The following is a 22,982-nucleotide window of genomic DNA, read 5'->3' as shown; positions in this document are numbered from 1 at the left end:
CCTTTAGCAGGGCCTTGTGGGGCCACATTGGGGAAGCAGCAGTTACAACCCAACAAGAAAAAAGCTGGAGAAAAAATGAGGCATAAGCTGGAACAACTCCAGGCCTCTGAATCTAAAAAGCAGGGAGATAGACACCCTGGGACCGCGTACCATCTTAAAGGTTATTTGCTGAAAGAAATAAAAAGAAACAACTAGAACTCTACCTTCAAGCATCGAAGCTGAATGCCCAGAGTCTTAACATCCAGCTCTAGGAAGTCCACTGTGACACCTCCTCTGTTTTGAGTGGCTGCCTCCATGAGGATTCAGCCAGGTTTGGCAGTAAGTCTCTTCTAAAGAGCTTGTGTGGGGGGAGCAAGGGATGCCAGGAAGACTGTGTCCCACACGTTTGGTGGCAGTCCCCGAAGGAGAGAGAAAACAGGCCTACGTTCCCTCAGAATTGGCGAAGTGACAGAGATGAGTGGGAGTAGGCTCTGGCAGGGGACTCCACACAGCCCAGTACTGCAGGGGACACAGTGCAGAGCCGGCCACCTGCACAAAACCTCTCCCTTAGCAGCGGTAGAACATGCCTGTCAGGAACAGTGCTTCTTCGGAGATGTTTCTGTGAGGCTCCTTCAAGAGGGAGGGCAATGTTGGGAATTCCCTTTGATTAGTGAGGAGAAGCCTGCCAGGAGGAATGAGGCATGAGCCTGCGAGAGACTGAGCTGGGAGCAGAACTATAAAGATACAAGCTGGAGCCTCTCATAGGCCGAGCTCATTCAGGCTGGGTGAGGAGGAATGCTGGGAAATGGAGACAGAGCCTGAGATAGGAAGGGTCCCAGCGGGGAAGGAAGGCAGTAGAGTCACCCAGTCCCTCTTATTTGTGGCTCAGGTACAGAGTGAAAGATTCAGAGGAAACAGCTTTAAACCTGATTGGTCCCTATTTTAGTTTTCCAAGACACTTTTTCTTTTTGATAGTTAGTGTGACAGCTATTCCAGGTGGTCAACTTGACTACATCTGCAATGAGTTACAACCCAGAAACTGAGGGCACATCTGTGATCCAGATCTCCAGGCTTCTGACCTGGATCTTAACATTAGGTGACACACACTTTTGATCCAAATCTTGAGGCATAGTGGCAATGAAAAGCTCAGGTCCAGGCAAGGTGGCACACACCTTTAATCCCAGGAGACGAAGACAAGCAGATCTCTGAGTGCAAGGCCAGCCTGGGACAGAGCAAGTTCCAAATCCAGGTGTGGTGGTACACACATTTAATCTGGGCCACACCTGCTAGAGGCCTACATAAGGACACTGGAAGAAGATGACTCGCTCTTCTTCACCTGCTTGCCAGCACATCTGTTGGAACCCATTTCCTCAGGATTTCAGCTTATATAGAAGACCAGCTGAAACGCCCGGCCTCGTGGGACTGAGTAACTAACTACTAGATTCTTAGACTTCCTACTCAGAACTGCCCTTTGTTGGGTGAGTTAGACTGCAGACTATAATTCATTACAATAAATTCCCTTAATAAATTGAAACATTCTATGAGTTCTGTGACTCTAGAGAACCCTGACTAATACAGCTAGTGGGGAAAATCCTACTTTCTTAAACTACGCATCTATTCAATCAACATTTTATTAACCCAAAGTCACTATCCATTGTGTGCCCGGAGAAATGCTTCGCTCAGCCTTGCAGCCAAGACAAGAACTCTGGCAGTCTGTCTCCAGCACTTCCCCCCTCTGGGGTGTCTATAGCCTCAGCTTTCCCTCTCGTCCACTATTTTTGCAGCTGGGACTGGAGAGGAACACAGGCAAATGCACCATCATCAGTACAAGAAGAATATCACTTTCTTTCCCTGGCCAAACCAGGTCACAACAGAAGCCATGGTCTCAGCAATTACCAGACTTGAAGTACCCAATAAAACTAGAGCAATAGTTGATCATGTTTAAAGAAATGAGTCAAATTGATTTTAGCAGCATATTTCATTTAAACCAATGTCTCCAAATTATCATTACAGTCTCTAAACAAAGACATTTTAAAAGGATACATATTTATGTTCTTTTTTTATTAATTAATTTTTATTCACTTTACACCCCCTCCTCCCAGTTCCCCTTCACACAGATCCACAGATTCTTTCATCTTTCCCTCCTCTTCTCTTCAGAGAAGGGGCAGCCCTCTGGTTGTCACTCCACACATATCAAATCACTGCAGGTCTAGGTGCATCCTCCCTCACTGAAGCCAGACAAGGCGTCCCAGTTAGGGGAATGGGATCCACAGGCAGGCAACAGATTGAAGGTCAGCCTCTGTGATGATTTGTATATGCTTGTCCCAGGGAATTGTACTCTTAGGAGGTGTGGCCTTGTTGGAGAAAGTGTGTTACTGTGGGAGTGGGCTTTAGAGACCCTCCTCCTAGCCACATGGGAGACAGTCTACTCCTGGCTTCCTTTGGGTGAAGATGTAGAACTCTCAGCTCCTCCTGCACCATGCATACCTGGATGGTAGTCTCATTCCCACCTTGTTGGTCATGGACTGAACCTCTGAACCTGTAAACTAGCCCCAATTAAATATTGTCCTTTATAAGAGTTGCTTTAGTCATGGTGTCTCTTCACAGCAGTGGGAAACCCTAAGACAGTCCCCAGTCCTGTTGTTTGGGGACATGCATGAAGACCAAGTTGCCCATCTACTACATGTGTACGTGAGGGGCCTAGGTCTACCCCATGCTTGATCTTTTGTTGGTGGTTCAGCCTCTGGGAGCCCCAAAGTGTCCAGATTATTTGACTCTTTCGGTCTTCCTGTAGAATCCCTGTCTTCTTCAGATCCTTCAATCTTTCCTCCAGCTCCCACACAAGACTCCTCAAGCTCCCTCTAATGTCTGGCTGTGGGTCTCTGCATCTGTTTCCATTAGTTGGCGGGTGGAGCCTCTCAGAGGACAGTTATGCTAGGCTCCTGTCTGCGAGCCCACCAGACTGTCATCAATAGTGTCAGGGATTAGTTCTTACCAATAGGATGGGTCTCACGTTGGGCCAGTCATTGGTTGGCCGTTCCCTCAGTCTTTGTTCTATTTTTGTCCTGGCACATCTAGTAGGCAGGACACATTTTGGGTGAGTTGCTGTTCTTATCCCTCCACTGGGAGTCCTTCCTGGCTACAGGAAGTGGCCACTTCAATATCCATGTCCCCTACTGCTAGTAGTCTCAGCAAGAGTTGGCCCCTGGAGCGTCCCCTGACCCCAGGTCTCTAGCATGTCCTAGAGATGCCTCCCTCACTTATGATTTCTGTTCTCCCCTGAGATCCTTACACCTGATCCTCCTGCCCCATTCCCCTCACCTTCCTCTCCCACCCAGATTCCTCCCTCTCTCCATTTACTCCCGATATCTATTTTATTCCCCCTTCTGAGTGAGACTCAAGCATCCCTTGGTCCCCCTTGTTTGGCTTCTTTGGGTCTGTGGATTGTAGCATAGTCATCTTGTACTTTATGGCTAATAGTAACTCCTGAGTATATACCATGCATGTATGTACTTTTGGGTTTAGGTTACCTGACTCGAGATGATATTTTTCTAGTCCCATCAATTTGCCAGCAAAATTCATGATGTTCTTGTCTCATGTTCATTCTCTACCACGTCATCCAAATCCCAGACATACTATAGCACATCTCAATGCACTCCGCACTGCAAATGTTCCAAAGCCACATGTGTCTCCTGGCAACTGTGGCAGGCAGGACCCAGCTTCTGGGTCTCTTGGAAGCCCTGTGGAAAACCCGTGACACCACATGGACTTTCTGCCCTTCACCAGTCACGTTTATATAAAACCAACTACAGTGAAGCAATGTGTAGTGAAGGATGATTGACAGCTACAACTTCAAGGCACTGCCCAGGTGGACATGGTGCTTGAAGTCTACACTGGAACAGCCTGAGGAATGTATGAGTCACTTCAATGGGCACACAGGAAACAGCATGTGCTGAATACTCACCTATTAACGGCTGTGCTTGGCAAGCTCACTCACCCACACAGGCACAGCCATTGTCTTGAAGATCACGTTTGTGTGTCCCTTGGTCTATTTTTCCCCCTTTGTGCCAAGCAGCAAAGCAGATGGAGAAATGGAAGAGAAGATGAACCAGCGAATCTGAACCACAGGCAATCTTCAGAGGGAGGAGCCAGCTCAGCATGTCACCTCTCTCCTCCAGCAGCCGTTCCCAAGGGAGCACAGTGCCATAAGCAGCAACTCTCAGTCAGCATTACAGAGACAGCGTCCCAGAGGCCTGGGCCAGGGACGCTCACAGATTACATGGTGGATGGGAAATGCATGTAATTGAATTTCAGGGCCAATTGCAGACTTTCTTTTTTTTTTTTAATTTCCTCTTTGTGAAGCACAGAGCATGCTAGGATTGGTCCCTCTTTCATTGACGAGGTTGCTTGTGAAGTGGGTCTCTGGTTTACTGGATTAAAAATAGCCCAAGGCCCAGCCACGCCTCTACCACTTGTGACTCACTCGCCTCAGTTTTGTTGTGTGAAGCTTTTGTGAAGAAACAGCCATATTTTTAAAAGAACATTTCCATAAAGGATTTCTCTTCCTCTTGTGGGAGTACAGCAGAAGTGGGAAGGGCAAGCGAGAGGGGCTGAAGAGAAAATGGGGACCTACTTTCAAGCTATTCTCAGATGAATTAAAATCCTTGGACTCTAGGGTTTTGTTTTTTTGGGTTTTTTTTGTTTTTTGTTTTTTGTTTTTTTTTTTGTTTTTGGTTTTTTTTATTTTTCTTTTTTTAAGAAAAAGCAGTCTGCAGAGTTGGGACTAAAAAATACTATGTTCTGTGTCACAAGCCTGTGGAGCCTCCTACAAGACAGTCCACATGTCACATGCTACCCGCAAATGGCCAGTGCAGCCATCCCTTGGATATTTGGGAATAAAAGCCACCTGAATTGCAGTTTTCTGAGACTCTGTCTCTCCCAGAGTGATAGTTTCTATCTCTGTCAGATAACTAATGTCTCTGCATCCTTCAGTAGAAAGCTCCTCTCTGCACGGTTCTGTAGAGTGGAGAGTGCAGCCAAGTCTCTGGCTCTCTGATCCAGGGCCCATTTGGATACTGGGGTGAGATGTGGAGCTGAATGAATTGGCCTGGGAACCTTGAGAGTGTTCCAATATTTGAGTGACTTTACAAAAATCATCAAACACATCAATATATATATATATATATATATATATATATATATATATATATATGATACCAACTTTAAAAAGAAAGGGAAGATAAAAAAGTTTTTCCAAATTTTTTCCAGAAATGGCCATGACTGAGACAACAATGGGGATCATGTTCACTGTTTTCTAAAAGGGAAGGCATCATAAAAGCAGAGGTAGTTTTGATTATTATCTCCTAACTGCTGCCATTAGAGGTAAAGCAAGGATTACACATGCATTTCAGTTTCTGGAACAGAGGAAAGTTTGATTAATTAGAATGTTAAGACATCTCCCAGGAGGCTGCTTTCACAGGCTGAAATTCCCTGGCTCTCGGGGAGCTGGTAGGAGCAGCTACTGTATGAGACTGTGTCACTGGAAAGCAGCCTAGGCCTCAGCCATGATTGGTGGAAACAGCTGGGATGCCCTGACCCTGGGATGAAGCAGGTGTATGAACCTTTCTGCTGTCTTCATGCTAGTGACTCTAGATGGACTGGTTGGCTGCTTTTTTTGTTGAGGAGGACAGGGCATGCATGTGCTGATTAATGACAGAACAATTCTGAATATTGCGTGGGTCAGTGATCTCATCATTGTGCACCCATCCTTCAGTGTACTTACCCACTTCTAGATGAGCTAGCCTGCGATACATCTAAGCTCTGTTGTATAACCTGATATATTCTAAGCTATACATGTAAACTCTTATACTATCACAGGCAATGGGAACACAGGAGCGTTTACTAATGGACCATACAAAAGACACAATAAAAATAGAAGGCAATTGGAACTTCTTAGTTCCATGAGATTCTTATGTGATCATGGTAGTTTATCTGGCCATTGACGACAGAAGCAACCTTACTGTTCGTCTTCCCAATAATGGCCTTAAGATCTCTCAAGTGCTGAGAGACAGCTATGGAGTCCCTGTTGTGAGGGAAGCAGCCTTGGCTCAGGAAAAAGTGAAAATCAGTATGTTCACATCTTGAAAACAAATTTTAAGTGGACTTTTTTCCCCCAATAGTTTAACTTGATGCACAGAATTTAAAATAATGCATATCACCGTGGCTTTAAGAGTCTGTCAAGAGTCACATGATCCCCCAACACTGTAGGCATTTTAGTAATGTCAGGATGGTTGCCATACATCCACTTCAGTTTGCCTGGGGGAACGAATGTCCCATTCTGCCTTGACAGCAGCTACTGCCATGTTTCCTTGACCACACTGTTGTTCCCAAGATCAAATAGGTGTGAAAATCTAAACACAGGTCTCACAGTTCTGAATGTGAAAGGGTTTCAGCCTTCAGAGGATTAAAACCAGCCAAACCGGCTTTGGGAATGTTATATGTCTCCATATTCACTATCACAACTATAAAAGCCCTTCTACCGCTTTACAATAATGTGAAGCTTGACATGATAGTAGTAAAAAAAAAATGTTATTTTGTGTTTGGCATGTAACAGATCTGGCAAACATCCCTCAGAGCTTGAGGGTTGTACATCAACAAACAGGGCTCTACCCCAATGGAAATGCTGGACTCTGGGTAAGGACTGTCCACCCCATAGGCTGCAGGCATTTCCCCAGTGTCCATGATAGGACCTCCTGTTATAATAAAAATCTTACATATTAATTAATCTCACATAATAACAATATTAATCTCACATATTATTCCGAGTTTTCATGAGCATTCAAATTAAATATGTAACACAAATATCACCAATCTTCAGATAAGTACCTGGGTTTGATAAAGGCATGCTGTTTCATTCACAATTATAACCAACGTCGAGTACCGCATAGAGCTGGCCCACTCCATCTTTTTAACTGAAGACCATCTTTTCTCCTAAGCTAATTAAAGTTACTCTCCTCCACTTTCCAAAGACCAGAGCCGAGCTGACAGTGGCCCTCAGTGGGCTGAGAAACCCCAGAATTGTTCCGGTGCTGTCAGCCACACCTTAGGTGTGCTTCCAAGTACCACAAATACCCCAAAGCTGACGTGTTCAAAAATACCCTTCCTTGGAAACACACAGATTCTTTTCCATTTTAAATGCCTTCTGCGTTTATTTGTGAAACACAGAAAATCTAATCACAAAAACTTGGTATCTCTGTGCCTTCCAAATATAAGAATCACTGTGTCTTTTCAGAGCCTTCTATGTATTAGAAATGGTTCTTGGTTAATTTGCTCAATTGATGAATAACGAGATTAACATACGTTTGAGATACGTATTTGTTTAAGTCTGTTCTACTCAGCAAAATAACCCAATTCTAATTTCCAGGCTGGGGCAGAGGGAAGGCCAGGGTTTGGTCTTTGGCTCTAGCCTTAATACCAAAGAAGGTGTTTTAACTCTTGGTTCCCCAGGCAGATCTGTGACAGCTACATTACAGTAGTTACACACTGACCCTTAATGTCAATGGCTTCAAGACCTTCTTCTTCTTCTTTTTTTTTAAACATGGTCTTATGCCACCAGACAACTTCATTAAAGAACATTCACATTTGTCAACATACTGGCCTTTCCATGGAAGTGTGAAGTGTCCCATCAGAGCCTGCAGCCTAACATACTGTTGGCTGAACTACATGAAGAGAGATAACCTATTTACATACTAAAAAGGTCAGCTTGGACAATCAGCAGTTAGAGATGAATTTGCCACTGGCTGCAACTGGAGCATAAGAATTAGGAAGAAGCCTGCAACTTTGCTGTCTTTTTTATCCGGGCAGACAGCAAGCATTAGTAAATATGAGGATGTCCGCTCTGGTCCACAAGAGCTGCACTATACAGAAGAGCCCAGTGATGGACAGATCACTCACCATTTAGAACCCTTCCTGATTCCAAACAGGTATGTGACTGGCCACGTAAAGTACAGGTCAGCCTCTTACACTAAAACTGTAATTATGAGGTGGAGATATTTGCATAATGATTTTCAAGAATCTTAACAGGATGTAAGACATGAAACCACAATAATGAGCTCACAGGTGCGTAGCTACTTCGGCTTAACCTGTCACTTCCGTTAGGAAAGGAGTCTTTCAAACGGTGTGACACCTATCCATTGTGATCTGTCTTTTAAAGTCTCTAAGTCTCAGTAGATTTTTAGTTAGTTAATGTATACTAAAAGTGTCTTCAAGGATGTCATTATAGAGGCAGAGATTTGGGTTGGCATTTTTAAATGTTTTTGCTCTTTATCCATTTGGAGATACAAGGCCATTTCATCAGGCTTCTGTCTTTACTATACATGTGTGTATTTGTGTCTAAGCAGATTCACATGCATATATTATGTATGTGCCAATGTAGTGCAGTTTATCTGTGTGTGTGTCTGTTCATGAGCATGTGTGTATGCTTATGTGTTGGTTGATGTGGTGCATTCGTGTGTGTGTGTGTGTGCGTGTGTGTGTGTGTGTGTGTGTGTGTACATGGAGATCAATCAACAAACAACCTGAAGTGTCATCTTCAAACGCTGCCCACCTCCTTTGAGATGTGATCTCTGAGCCTGGAGCTCACCAACTGTGCTAGTAGGCTGAGCAGTGAGGCCCAGTGATCTGCTGTCCCCATGTCCCCAGCACTGTGACTACAAGCACATGCCAACAGGGCAAGCTCATTTACATAAGTTCTGGAAATCAGGTTCTCCTGTTTACTGACTGAGCTACTAAATCTCCTCAGCACTCTAAGGACCTCTCCTGACCTACCGTGCCCCAAGTTCCATCTTAACTGTTTGGATAGAACATAAAAGTAAAACCACTTTGTTTTGTTGACATAGATTCTTCCTATGTAGCCCAAGGCCAGCCAAAACTCCCTTTGTAGTCAGTGTTGATCCCATATAATGTTTCTGTTCCCATTTGTGCCCTGATGTCAGGATGGCATGTCTGATCTACAGGGCCTGACTAAAGTTCTGAAAGAAGCCCACTAGTGTGGCAGTGTTGAAGAATGTGAGGCTGAAAAGCCTCCAGATTTGATAGGTTTCATCATGGTAGGAATAGCCAGTCTTAGACAAGCTGCAGCCATTATCCCTTGTCCCTTAGAACGGGGATCCATCAGAGTTTCTGCTTAATACAGAAGGTGCCACTTATGGATGTCTAACTGAGGCTTTTCTCTCTGGATGCCCTGCCCTTGTGCTGCTCCATCCAAGATCACTACATACCACTAGAACTCTACAGCATCAGCTGATGTCACACACTGTGGGGAGCCGACAGAAAGCGGCTATCATCCTTGCAGCCATCTTGAGCCATATACCCTGACAAGAGTCTTGATTACATCAGCCTACAACAGCTGAGCACACTCTGATAACATCTTGCTTTAGATACCCAGGATCTTCCCTTGGGTGTGTGAGACTTAAAGGTGTGTGACTTAAGGGCATGATTTAGAGATCAGATTTAGAGACAAGGCCTAAGTGCATGTTTAAAGGCATGACTTAGAGGCATGGCTTGGAAGTGAGACATATATAAGGTGAGAGGCAGACAGGAGAGTTCAGAACAATTTGGAGTAACAGAATCAGACACTTCAGAGAGTACAACTTGGAACTAGGAATTAGGTTAGAGAGAACAACTTGGAGTTAGTTATTAGACATTAGGCACTTAGCACTTGGAAGAAGGAACTTGGAACTTGGAGGCACTAGGGACTAGGAAGTAGGGACTAGGAACTCAAGACTTGGGACTTGGAGAGAAGAAGAGACTGAAGAATAAACGGGATTGAATCACACTCTGTCTGGTCTCCATTCCTCATCCGTCCTTACTCTCTCTCTTGCTGAACCCCGACCAGCAGACCTGAGCAGCTTGGAGCAGTGTAGGCTCTAACAGTTTAGCCCCCAAGGCTTTTGGCAGTATAGGTTCCAACATTGACAGAACAGTCCGAGACATTTCTGGCCCCCAAACGCGGGGCAGCTCGGGCCGCGACAACACACATTCTCATGGGAACACTTGTACACTATATTCAGTATCACAAGGGCATTTAGGGAGCTTGATATGAACCTGGGCTCATTCTGTCTTTATTGATGTTGGAAGTGGTTTCTAGGAGGAAATTGCTCTGTATACACATATATCCCAGGTGGTTCAGTACGCTTGTCTGCTCAGAATTCACATTCTGTGTGGCTCTATGGTTCATCTGATTCTTGGTGTACGGAGAAGAAAGCTAGGGACAGCCTGGCACTTCACTTGCAGCCAAGCAGAACCCTGTAAAGATATTTGAACGTGGCTTATGGTCAGACACATCTAAGTTTGGCACTCTGATGTTTACACACCTCCGGACCTAAGTCACTTAAGTGGCACAGGCTATGCCTGGGGACTCTTCTAACGGTATCGACTGGGTGTGCATCTTGCACACTGGCCTGCAGTGTCTGTGCTCTGCTCACCCCATGTTACTCTCTCTTTCAGAGTACTCAGCTGCTCAGGTGCAGCAGATGCTTCACCAGTCTCTCTCCATGACATCCATGGCTGCCCACCCTTTCCGAGACATCCCCCTCGGCAGGGAGCAGCACTGCAAGCTGCTTCCGGGTGTGGCTGACATCCAAGCCAGCGAGGTGGCCAGATGGACAGTGGACGAGGTGAGAGGAACCAGAAGGGGGGTGCTGGAGTGAAGCAAGCCGACTGCTGGTGTCCTCTAATGTCTGGGAAAAGGTCCCCTACACATCTCAGGTGGTGTGTCTTCTCCATGGAGCTTAAACTTCAAATCTGAGCAGGAAGTCTGGCATGCCTTTGAATTATCTGGGAAAGCCTACTGTGCCTGCTTGGTGTTTCTCCCTCCTATGTTAGTGCCAACTCCTGTGTCTTGTTACTACCCCCATACTAAGTAGAGCAGAGAAACTGGTCCTCTAAATCCCCTTGCTCTGGCTGGAGGAGCACAGGTGTATAAGTTCCTGGGCTTAGGAACCTCTTCACTTGGTCTGCACTGCCCCAGACATGCTGGCAATCCTGTGTGCTCCCCTCCAGAGGCAGTGTCTGCCTCAATGCATTCTTCCTCCATGCTACAAGATTACCAGGTAAACCTCTAGTTGATTTTTAGTGGATATGCTGTTACAACAACAGGTAAGGTGATTTACAACAGGAAAAGCCAGATAAGATTTTACAATATTGGTTTTTAGTGTAATCGCGCCTTAACCATTTTGCTTTTCGGTACTGATCAGTTAAGCTTCACTGCTCACTATTGTAGTGAAGCAGTATCTCCTAGTTAACCTGATTATTTTAAGGGAGTACATTGTTTGACTGGCAAAGACGTCACCTCACTGGCTCATCTCCGATAACACTCTTTCAACCTCGGGAACCCTGGTCCTCTCTGAGGACAAGACGTAAGCTAGATCTGGATTTAAATTAGCTCCAAACTGTTCACCAAGAGCCTACACCAATTATCTTCCCTTGCAATGGGTTAGGCTTTTCTTTCTAAGATCTTTGCACTGAGGTTGTGCAGACTTGGGAAGTATGAAGCAGGCTCTGCGCCACACCCCACAGAGACCTCATCTAAGAACCTGGGACTCCATTTTACCCAGGTTCCCCCAGTAACAGGAAGAAGGAGCTGCCATCACTCCTCAGTATGCTATATCTACCTACGCACCTCTTGTCCGTTCTGTGGAGGAATGGGTCCATATTATCATGGTAGTAGAGTTCCCAGTCAATGGGCTAGAGAATACAAGGGAGAATAAAAGAACAGGATCCCATTCCTAAAAGAATATTTGGGGAATTGTGCTTGTCTGCAATGTGTGTTCATGACCAAAAAGCCAACTGAATTAAAACCAATTCATGAAAAAACCATTTGTGAAAGGGCACTGAAGCAGTGAGGTGCTCTAACCGACATACAGCTCCTTGTTGACATCCAACCTAGGCAGTCCGTGTTCTCCCAGTTGGAAAGAAAGGCTAGAGTTGGCTCCTTCCCTCTCAATGGACTCTTAGCTCATGGCCCCTCACATGCCCAACAGTGTCTACTAGGTTAACAATGGCAAGATGCAAAGTCTTACTTTACCCATTTGACAGCTGAAGAAATTGAGACGCCCCTAAGCTAATTGACTTTCCTAGGGCCACATAGTCAGTGTCAGGCCATGAGCTGCCATTTTCCCAGTGTGCACACACTGAGCATAGAAGTAGCTAACCTGGGACAGGAAAGAGCAGCTGCATGAAATGGCATGTGGACAGGATGGCCACAGCTCAGTCAGCAGCTGTGGTCTACTTGGTTCTTGGGCAGAAAGTCACTTTCTGAACATGGTGGTTCAGGGAGATTGGAATGATTTTCTGCAGAGGGAGAGCAAAGCCAGAGGGGAAGATAATACCCATTATGTTACCAGAAGCCCCCAGAAAGGCAGGGATCTGGGTTGAGTTGTGTGGTGTGAAACATCTGGCTTCAGAGGCTATTTTAAAGCCAAACTCAGTGCATGGGAAGTAGACAAGACACAAATGAGGAAGAATAAAGTGAGCCAAATATGACTCCTTTTATAGTCTCAGGACTAAGTAGTTCAGCGCTTGATTAGGCTTGAATAGCCTGTGAGATCTGCAAGGCTAAGGAGTGTCTCTGAAAGAATGGGGGTGCCATCAGGAGAAGGACCAGTGTAGCAATAGGGAGACCAAATGGGGTCTTCCAAAGGGACACGAAGAATTAAAGGTGAGATTTCACGGCCTGATGTAACAGACAGCAAGTGAGGTGTTACCATTAGAAAGTATGGACAAGGCTATGGGTTGAGCACTTCCTGAAAGCACAATGCCCTGAGATAGCCTCTGAGGAACTGAGAACCGAAAATTGGGTCACCTGAGGATCAAGAAGGCTCCAGAGAGGCAGGGCAACATGGGGGCCAATAGTCCATGGTACAAAGACTCCAAGAGGAGTCAAGTTGTGGGTACACATGCAATGTTCCCCATGCTTTGTGAGGAACGCCTCAGGCCTTCAAGATATTGTCAGTTGTTCCCCTAAGTAAGAAGCAAACTGTACAGGGCTGTCGGTCCAGAGACTGGAGAGTCAGGTGGGAGATCTGGATGCCTGTGCACAATGAGTGTTTCTTATAATGGAGGGAGACAGGCTTTTATTTCCTACTCTGGGAACATGTAGGTAAGGCGAGCAGCAGCCCCTGGAAGGACCACACAGCACTAGGCAGGTGCCCGACAGGGAAGGAGGGTCTGCTCTGTTCAAGCTTAACATTTAATGAGCTTAGAGGCAAGAGGTTAAAGGTGACAGAGGGGAGTGAATGCTCCCTCTCATTGAGATTGGGAATTTCTCAAAAGAAGATGTCAAGAAGCTAAATAACCTATTGGGAAGAGAATTTCCAGCTCCTGAATTCTCTATCATGGATCATGCATATTCTCAGGAAGAGACATTGGAACCTTTAAAGAAAAGCCACAGGGAGGCCAAGTGTCTTGTATCTAAAACCCCTGCCCCTGACTCCTCGTGACACCCTATAACCCCACCTTCCATTTGGGGATGTGTTCTAGGGATGTTCTTCTCATTACTGCCAAAGCCAAGCCTTGACATCCAATAAGATGCACTTGAGAACAAGAACACCCAGGACTTATCTCTGTGTCCCTAATCATCTTGCACATTTCCTGACACTGAAATATACCCTTCGAGAATGATCTTTAAAGGTTTAAAATGTGGGGGTTTCTGGTTTGTTCTGTCTTTGCAAATAAGGCAGCTCTCTGGGGATCTGTATGGGGGCCTGGGAGGCATTCAGTGGGCACCAATATCAGTAGGTACCATTGCCAACAGGATGTAAGGCTGCTCTCTGGGGATCTGCATGGGGGCCTGGGAGGCATTCAGCGAGCACCACTGTCAGTAGGTACCATTGCCAACAGATGTGAGGCTGCTCTCTGGACAGCACAACAAGAATGGTAACTAAGGAGGTATTATTTGAAAGCAGCACAGGCCTGACCTGGATTGAAAGAGCTGTTTCTAGGCTTTGTTAGCAAAGGACAGGTTAAAGGGGAGCAAAAGGAAGCCCCTGCCAGGGACAAGGTGTGCTGCCATGAACTCGGGCCTCCTGTGTTAAGTGCCATTCAGTGGGACCTAGTCATGCAGCATCTGGAGAGAGACAATATTCCCTTTGTCTTCATCCTGGCCTGGGAGGCAGACCCCTGCTCCATCTAATGTGACCTTTGAAGAGAAGCTAGCTCAAGCTCTTTGTCACTCGACATCGAGCTGGGAACTGGCTTTATCTTCTTTTGTCACTGTTGCCATCTCTCTCACAGGTGCTGTTTGCAAAGCATGGGGAGGCTGTGAAGTGGGTTCAGTGGCTATGAAATGAAAGGCAAGAACACATGGTAATACATTATGTGTCATAAATGCTATTGCTTTGTAACACTGCATTAGAGGTGAGGATGTGAGAACACATTGAGTTATCATCTGTAGAAGCATATTTCATATTTCTCACTCGGTGACAGGCACATAGTCTGCATAAGAGTACAAGCTTATGAGATCAAGGAGTGAAATATTTTAGAGCATTTTAAATACATTTTTTGTACATCTTCATGGCAAGCCTTCTTATTCAGAGTAGGTGTGTGACCAAGGTCTATGTAGAGAATTAATGAATGAGTAAATGGATGAGTGAATGAGTGAATGGATGAATAAGTGAATGAGTACATGGATGAGTGAGTAAATGAGTGAATGGATGAGTAAATGAGTGAATGGATCAATGAATGAGTGAATGGACGAGTGAATGGATGAGTGAATGGATGAGTAAGTGAATGAGTAAATGGATAGTGAGTAAATGAGTGAATGGATGAGTAAATGAGTGAATGGATGAGTAAATGAGTGAATGGATGAGTGAATGGATGAATAAGTGAGTGAGCAAATGGATGAATGAGTAAGTGAGTGAGTGAATGAGTGAATGAATGAGTGGATGAATGGGTGGATGAATGAGTAAATGGATGAGTGGATAAATGAATAAATGAGTGAATGAATGAGTGAATGAGTGAACAATTCCTGTCTAGCCTGTTCTCACAGGCTAGAGTGCACAGTTACCATCCCAGCACAGCTGCACGGTTTTGTTTGGCTCCATGCAGTTGCTTTTACCTCTTCTATTCTAAAATGCTCCTTAAAGGACAGAATATAAATTGTCCCGCTCTCAACCAAGTGCTCCCTAAATGTTCATTAACTATAAAAGATGGCAGTCACTTTAAAAGCAGGCTTTACAAAGGAGGCACTGTTTTGAAAAATCCAGGGTACTGCTGGCTAAGCATAGCAGCCTTCTGCAATAGGGACCTTCAAAGGGGGCAAATAAACTCTGCTATTAAAAAAAAAAAAAAAGTCAGAGTGAAAACTCAATCCCTGGTGGATTTTCAGGCAGTGAGATCCAGCTCACATCTCCAGGCTCAGCAAGAGAGGAGCACCATCATTTGGGAAGATGGAAGAAGCAGCCCACCGCAGAAAGGAGGCATGCTGAGTGCCAGGGAGGAAGCCAGGGAAAGTAGGTCATGGGGGGACGTGAGATGGATAAAGTGGAGGGTCAGTGGGAGAGCCCGGCACACTCATCCTTCTTAGTCTCCCAAACTGCTGTCTCATGCCTACAATTAACTTGCTCGGAGTCCTTCCAAAATAAAACCTGGGTTTTGGGCACAGAACACTGTGCTCCCAAAACCATGGAAGACAGACACCTATCAGTTCCTGCACCTGGAATGATTCCCAGAACCATGACCAACAGGGTACTTGTTGTCTTGAAAAGTAGACCCACCTCATGGGTAGCATTTGCAGGAGAGAGGGAGATAGCAAATGACAATTGTTTCTTCCTTCAGAGAGCATTCATTCTCTGAGCAGTTGTCTGCATCTTGTCACATGTTTGTAGGAGAAAGGGTCTTTAAATGGGAGAATGAAAGGAAGGCCCTTCAGTATTATTCTCTGTGTGTAAAATCTTAGCACTTACAGTTGTGAAATCTCTAGCCAAACAAGCTTTTTTTTTTTTGTTAAAATTCAACATAGAGCTTAGTTTTAGGGACAGTAAGTATTCACTAAAAATACCAAACAAGCTTTGTGGGTATATTTAAGATCTGGACAAAGACTTCCTTCTTAGTAGAGATCATGTCATTGGTCTTTACCAATCAAAGCAAAAATAGGGTCCATAAAGCAAAGCATCTGGTGGTGAGAACCCACTGTGTGCAGAGAGCTAAGGTGAGGAACCCAAGCCCCCATAAAAAAAGTACCAGTGGCAAAAAAACAGGTGATGTCCCCACTCAGCAACACGGGCTCTGCTCTGCTGATGCATTGGCCTCATGTGTTATGTATTCCCATTAGAACTGTCTTTACCTTTGCAGTTGATGGTGAACTCTTAGCTAACTATGCTGAAGAAGAAGGAGTCCTTGTAGTGCAGGCCACAGAAGAACCCAGTGACATATGCAAATGATATGCAAATGATCGGATCAACTTGCCACTCTTCTGCAGTGAGCAGAAGCTCTTGGCACAAGGACTAAGAGACAGTCTTAGGCAACTACCTCAGCTTGACATGGGAGGCCACTGCCCCTGTGACTGGCATGCCTCCCACACATGCCCCTGTGACTGGCATGCCTCCCACACACTGATCCTGAATGAGGTACAGCAAAGCTTAGGTCTTGAACCAAGTCCTGGTCAACCTTTTCTATGTTTTTTTTCCCCACTTATGATATTTAGTGATTCTTCCTGTGGAAGCATCTCTGGCAGTAGACTCAAGGGGCCTTTGGCAGCCTGGATGCATCTTTTTTGCATGTCACAGCTAGAAGACAAAATTGCTATTCACAGCTAGGAATTAGAGGCCAAGAATTTGAACAAAAGCCCCATGATACACAGAAGCACTCTACAGAAGATTCGCCTGTGCCAAGGACTTAGTAGCCCCAAGGCTGAGAAACCTGTGCTTGGTTTGGCTTTCTTTCTCTATTCTCAGCCTGTCCAGTGTGGAGGATTTGACTTCTGCACATACCCCCTCCTCCCTCAGCAGCTGGCTCTCCTGACCTTCATGCTTCCCATTAGGCTGTAGCTGATCTCCTACCTACTGAAGGTGACCTCAGGAGTCTAGGCAGACACTGAAGGCTCACCTTTATAGCTCGCCCTTGCCTTGTAGATACAACCATCACCACACAGCAGCATCTTTCTGGACCTCGCAAATAAATGTCCGGTGCTTGGACCCTGTCCGGCTCCGTTCATCTGTAGTCTCTGTGGGCTGAGTCCATGTTTCAGTCAGGCTGCAGGCTCTGCAGGAGATGGTGGTGTGTGACCAAGCCGAGAGCCAGGACTTCAGGCTCCCTGCTGTCTGCTGTCAGAAGCACAAATCCATCCCAGGAGACCTCACCACCTTGCTTTCTCTCCATTTGCCTTTTGCTCCTCAGGCTCACACTTGTCTTGTTTCTGGGCTAGCTCCCGGGAATCTACACATCTGTCAGAAATTTTAATCCCAGGAAATACTGTGTCTATTGAAGGAGCCTCTACCCCCTGATCTTTCCCTGAGCTCCCCTGAGCTACAATCTTTCTACCCAAAAGCCTTTGCTTCTCTCCGGCAAAAGGTCACACATGTGACTGTGTATATTATAGTGATGGGCAAGCTGTTCCTTCAGGACATTCTTCTTTCTCCTCTCTGTGAACTAAGCCTTAGACGCGACAATAGTTCAGTTCTGTTCAGAGGTGTGTCCATCACAAAATTCTCATACATAGTCATGGTAGATATTCCCAGCTAAAAGAACAGCCTGGGAGGCATCAGACCCATCAAAGTCCTGGACTCTTGCAGCCCCTTTTCAGCCTCCTTCAGAGCTGCTAACACTTGACCCAGTTTCTCATGAAAGTGACTTGACCAGTGGCCTTTCATGACTGTCCTCAACTCCCTGCAGATACCCAATATATGTTCTGTGCTTCCTAGCCATCTAGGAAAAGACAGCCATATTAACATTACAAGCTGACCATACCTCCTCTGCCTGAGCTCTCTGGGAGCATGAAGCATCCAGTGGACCACTATCTGCCACGTTGCACAAAGTCTGGTCTCATCACACTTGCACTGAACCCCTCCCACAATGGGATGTCTGTGCAGGGCACCTACCAGTTGCTAAGGAAGTTTCCTAAGATTTGCATCCTCCCTTCCTCATTTAGAAGAATAATCATAGATTATTTCTGCTGAGCCAGACTTGTAGCACCAGGGCAAGACTTGTAGATACCAAGCCCACACCAGGTGTTCCCTAAGAGCTGAACTTTCTGAATTCCAATGGACTAAGTGTGGCACAAGAACACAGTTCTATGCTGAGCCCTAAGAATAGTCACCTCAACAGTTGATTCCATTTCTATCTCTATAGGAGCAGAATTCACTGATTTCTGAAGTCTTAGAGGGAGTATGTGCTTTCTGGGCTTTAGGAAGGTGGAGAGTTGATATGAGGACAACTTTTGCTCTCTCCAGATCTTCCCCTTTTCGTGGAAATCACAGGCAGGTGCTCACCACCAAGTCCCACCAGGAGGTAGAAAGGGAAAACAAGCAAGATCTTAACCCTGAGAATGCACATTGTCCAGGCCCAGCTTAAGGCAAGGGCCAGCCCATGCACGGCCCTGCTAAATCTGTCAAATCACTTAAGAGTCATTGCTATCCACTTATCCAGAGTCTAGAGTCAACGTCATTCACTTATCCAGAACCCATACTTGATGGCTATCTGCACTGTAAGTCATTAAGCTGTCTTACTACAAGGAGGAGTGTGTGTGTGTGTGCTTGTGCGTGTGCATGTGTGTGTGTGTGTGTGTGTGTAAGAAGATGAGCTATGAGGAAAGATGGGAAAGTTAAGTTGAAGAGAGCGACTTCCCGAACTCAGCTTGGGAATAGATTCAACATCTGCGCTGCTCACTAGCAGAGTAGGACTTTAAATTGTTAAGCCTCTCTGAGCTTCAGTTTTATCATCATTTATGTGGGAATCTAGTTCAGCAGACGTATGGAGTGTGCATAGATGCCAGGAACCAGGTGGGGTGGGCCCGTGATGCACAAAGGAAGGATTTGCTATTTGGAAGTACCTGAAAGCAAGGTGTTCCTATTATCCTGATGGCCCTGTGATACCGAGTTTCCAAGACCACCATCTTCACATCATTAGGAGGACCAGATGCAGGAGACTCTCCCAATGCCAGACCCCCATACAGATGTAGGTCAACTATCAGTTTATCAATCTACCCTGTGTGGGCCAGCTGTATGGCAAAAGGATGGAAAAACACGTTGGGCACAAGATGCGTCTAATGAGCTAAAAATATGATAATGTGACTTGATAGTTACTATTTAAATTCCAAGTGTTTGGGGCTCGGGGTCTATTTTTATTCACAAGCGGAGTTACTTCAAACCCCCAAGTTATTTCAGGTGCGTGTTTTAAATTCATCTTTTTTGTCCTGTGTCGTAGGTGGCTGAGTTTGTACAGTCTCTTCTAGGCTGTGAAGAACATGCCAAGTGCTTCAAGAAGGAGGTAATAAATGGAAAAATTAGATATATGTCCTCTCTTCTAGGCCCGGTAGTACTTTGTTTCTATCTATTTAAGTGTAAATAAGAGAAGCTGGATGAGGGAGGCAAGAGAAAAGGATCTGAGAAGATCCAAGCAGTGCAGCCTGTGCACAGCCATCCTTACCCTTAGTCCTCTTGTCAAAGATGCTGGGTGCACCTTTCAAACTATTATGTGGGACAGTGTTAGATACTTAGTACCTATGGGAGTCAAGAAGGCTTCCCATTGGTGGCTCTAGGCAACTGTGGGGAAAGGGATGAATGTTCTACTCTAAGGTGAGAGTAAGCCTAGCCCGTCACCCTGCTTGCACCTGCTTCAGCATGGAATTGCCATAGAAATGCTTCCATCCTGGTCTCTGGTCAGCTGAACTACAAGTGTAGATATCATATGGGGTCAGGACCCCTAAGCAGTCCACGGAATCAACCTGTGGACCAACAGTTCACCCAATTACTAATCAAGTATCACGTGACTCAGGAAAACTGCCATAGTTCACATGCCTGTGGGGCTGTAGCTCACACATGGGCATGGGTCCTGTTGGGCTATGTTGTGGTTCCCTCGTGTCTGTCATGGCTCAGGGAGGCAGCAACGTGAGAATTTGACTGAGTTCACTCCACTCTGTGCTGGGTGGATGCTGGGCTGTGAGAAGCCATGGGGCTCTGCCCAGGCATGGAGAGGTCTTAGCCTGAAGTCCGAGGGGGGAAGAGCTCCTGAGTGGGGGTCTCCAGGCCGAAATGGCTGACCAGGAGACTGGTGGTCTCTGTCCATCTGGGAGCTGAGGAAGAATTGAGATGTGAGGGCATATGAGCTGGACTGGCCTGCAGCCGAGAGGGACAAGGGAGAGAAGCTCCAGCAGCACCCCAGGGGGTGAGAGACTCTTGGTTACAACACTCTTTTGGCTAGGTTGGCTAGCTTGCTTGAGTTGGCAGGCCTCTGTGGCAGGAATGTAGAGAAGTCTTCTAGTGGGAGATTAAGCAGCAGCTTGGCAGTCAAAAACCTTCTCTATGGTTCCCCAGTTGGGGGGGGGGGGTGGCAAAGACACGAGGAAGTCCATGGTTTTAAAAGGTTTATTGTCATGGCGGAAAGTGGATGTGACTGTACTCCCTTACCACCAGGGTGGGCCTTGGTTAGGTTAAATACCGCTAGTAAGGAGGAGGGTCTGGGAAGGAATGTTTAATTGGCTACACCCTCTGGTCTTTAGGTATCTCATTCATTAATATGGAGATCTCTTTAGGTTCTGAGGCCTGTAGTCACGCCCTCTGCCTATGTTAGGTGACACAAACCTCTCTTTGGGAGGGACTGGTAGGGGCATTGCCCTACATGACTGAAAGGCGCGGATCAATGGAGGTCTTCGGCTGCATGTCAGGAGCCTGGAGTCTGAGAGTGTGGCGAAATATATGCTGTCCCTTACAGTAATACCTGTTGAGTCTCCAGCCATTTCTAGCCAGTGCTCCACCAGAAACCAAGCTATCCTTTCATGGGCCCACAATATGCCCAAATGCTTTCCTGATTTAAAAACATTTAGCTGTCAAGTGAGAAAAAAAGCACAGTCAGAATATACAACATGGTGGTTTGATGCGCCTATATAAGCACCATATGCACAGAATTACCAGTGAAGGCCCTGAATATATCATCACTCTGCAATTTAGACTGGAGCCATGAATCATTCTGGTATCCTTTATATAAATGAAATAATGATTACATGGTTTTTCCTCTTTATGGTATATTTCATTATAGAAAGAAAACTTGAAATTATTGATAAGCTAAATGTATAAAATTAAGACAAATCATGATTCTGATAACCAAAGATGACTTCTATTGCTATTGAAGATAAATTTTTCTAATACTTTAGGATTTCTTTATATTATGGTGTGTGCGTGTGTACATGTGGGTGTGTGCGTGTGTGCGTGTGTGTGTGTGTGTGTGTCTCAATGTGGATGCATGCTGTGGCATCCATTCAGAGCTTAGAGGACAATCCCAGGAGTCAGTTCTGTCCTTCCATCATGAGTTCCAGGGATTGAAATCAGGTCATCAGGTTTAGCAGCAACTACTTTTACCCACTGAGCCATATAGTTGGCCCAAGGTTTCCAAAATTTCAAATATGTGTCTATACAGATTTATTTTTAAAAAATTAGAAAATCTCTACTGTTATACTATGTATTTCTGCATTTCTGCTTAACAATCTGTGAAGTTTCACAGATCATGGACTGTTACATTGAAATGTGCTTTGTGGGGATTAGATTGTATACCATTCCACCCAATGGCTAAACCACACTTTATTTTCTTATGCTTCTACAATATTCGGTTGTCTCCTATGTTCCACTACTACAGTAACACCAGATAAAGCATGTGCATAGTGCCTTACTCACTAAAGACTTACTTGGTGGTACTTTTAATGCTCTTGGTACATTCAGGCCAAAAAAAAAATTTTTTTTAAACGTAACAGTGGAATCTTTGTGCTCAGGCAATTTAATACATTGAGTTTATGTTTAACAAACTGAGAGCCCTCGGGTTTAATTTGACTTCTCTATTCTGTAAGAACAGAGTTTATCTGACTTGAGTCAAATGGGAGGACCTCCCTCTAGAAAGGACATCTAGATTCAGTGTCACCCTCAGTATCCCAGAACTGCTACTGGTGGATAAACACATTCCAGTGTGGAATAATTATGTTTGTGATTGTTTATTTATTTACAGCAGATAGATGGCAAAGCCTTCCTACTTCTGACCCAAGCAGATATTGTCAAAGTGATGAGAATCAAGCTGGGCCCGGCTCTGAAGATTTACAATTCTATCTTGATGTTCAGGAACTCCCAGGATGTCACTGGAGATAATGTTGCCTCTGGCCAAGAAGCCAAGAGATGAATGTGCTCTCGAACATCCACTGACACCAGGACTTACGCTTTGGGGGACACGGTGGGCAGTCATCCATTTGAATTTAATGTCCCCATGGTCATACCATTATTTAATCTGGACCCTTTAAAGTGCCTGGTTTAGGCATATGGCAGACTTTGATAAATGAACAAGTGCCAGTGACTCGGATGCTTAGAAAGGTTCAAGTGTGGGTTTGGGTGGCATCCTTACTGCTTGGTGTACTGATGCAAACAGACTGAAGAAGCCATTGTGTGCGCGTCTCTCCTCTCCTCTCTAAAAGAAAACACTTTCCATTCTGCAAGTGTGTCTCAAGTGGTAAAAAAAAAAAAAAAAAAAAAAAAAAAATGCCAGAAAATCAATTCATTAATGCATCGTTAATGCATTCACCAGAACTGCATCTGAGCACAGCTCGCATCTGTCATCTGGGTGCCTTGAGTCTCAGAGATGGGATCCTGGTGCTTTCAAGAAGACTCATGACGTTTCTGGGCCCTTAACTCAGGAAAGTAAGGATCTTTTTTAAAACTGTTAATAAGCACATTATTTTCATGATCCCTGAATCCTCATTTTTATTCCTTACCGTTCCTTGCTTATGGTTCCATGGTGCCCTGGAGCCTATTGCA

At 45.3% G+C, this 22,982-nt stretch overlaps 1 protein-coding gene across 1 annotated transcript in view; it reads left to right on the top strand.

Annotated features, from left to right (window-relative positions):
• L3mbtl4 (L3MBTL histone methyl-lysine binding protein 4) overlaps positions 1–22,679 on the top strand; it is a 373,346-nt gene extending 350,667 nt beyond the window's left edge. Inside the window, exons 15-17 of the mRNA XM_034483726.2 lie at positions 10,486–10,655; positions 19,399–19,461; positions 22,186–22,679. Coding sequence (XP_034339617.2) covers positions 10,486–10,655; positions 19,399–19,461; positions 22,186–22,353 — 401 coding nt within the window. The 3' untranslated portion in view covers positions 22,354–22,679. The remainder of the gene's footprint in view (positions 1–10,485; positions 10,656–19,398; positions 19,462–22,185) is intronic.
• The last annotated feature ends 303 nt before the right edge of the window (positions 22,680–22,982 follow it).

The sequence above is a fragment of the Arvicanthis niloticus genome, chromosome 21 (genome assembly GCF_011762505.2).
Source record: "Arvicanthis niloticus isolate mArvNil1 chromosome 21, mArvNil1.pat.X, whole genome shotgun sequence".
In the NCBI taxonomy this organism is placed as follows: Eukaryota; Metazoa; Chordata; class Mammalia; order Rodentia; family Muridae; genus Arvicanthis; species Arvicanthis niloticus.
Note: the sequence above shows the minus strand (reverse complement) of the source record. Positions and strands in the feature narration are given on the sequence as shown.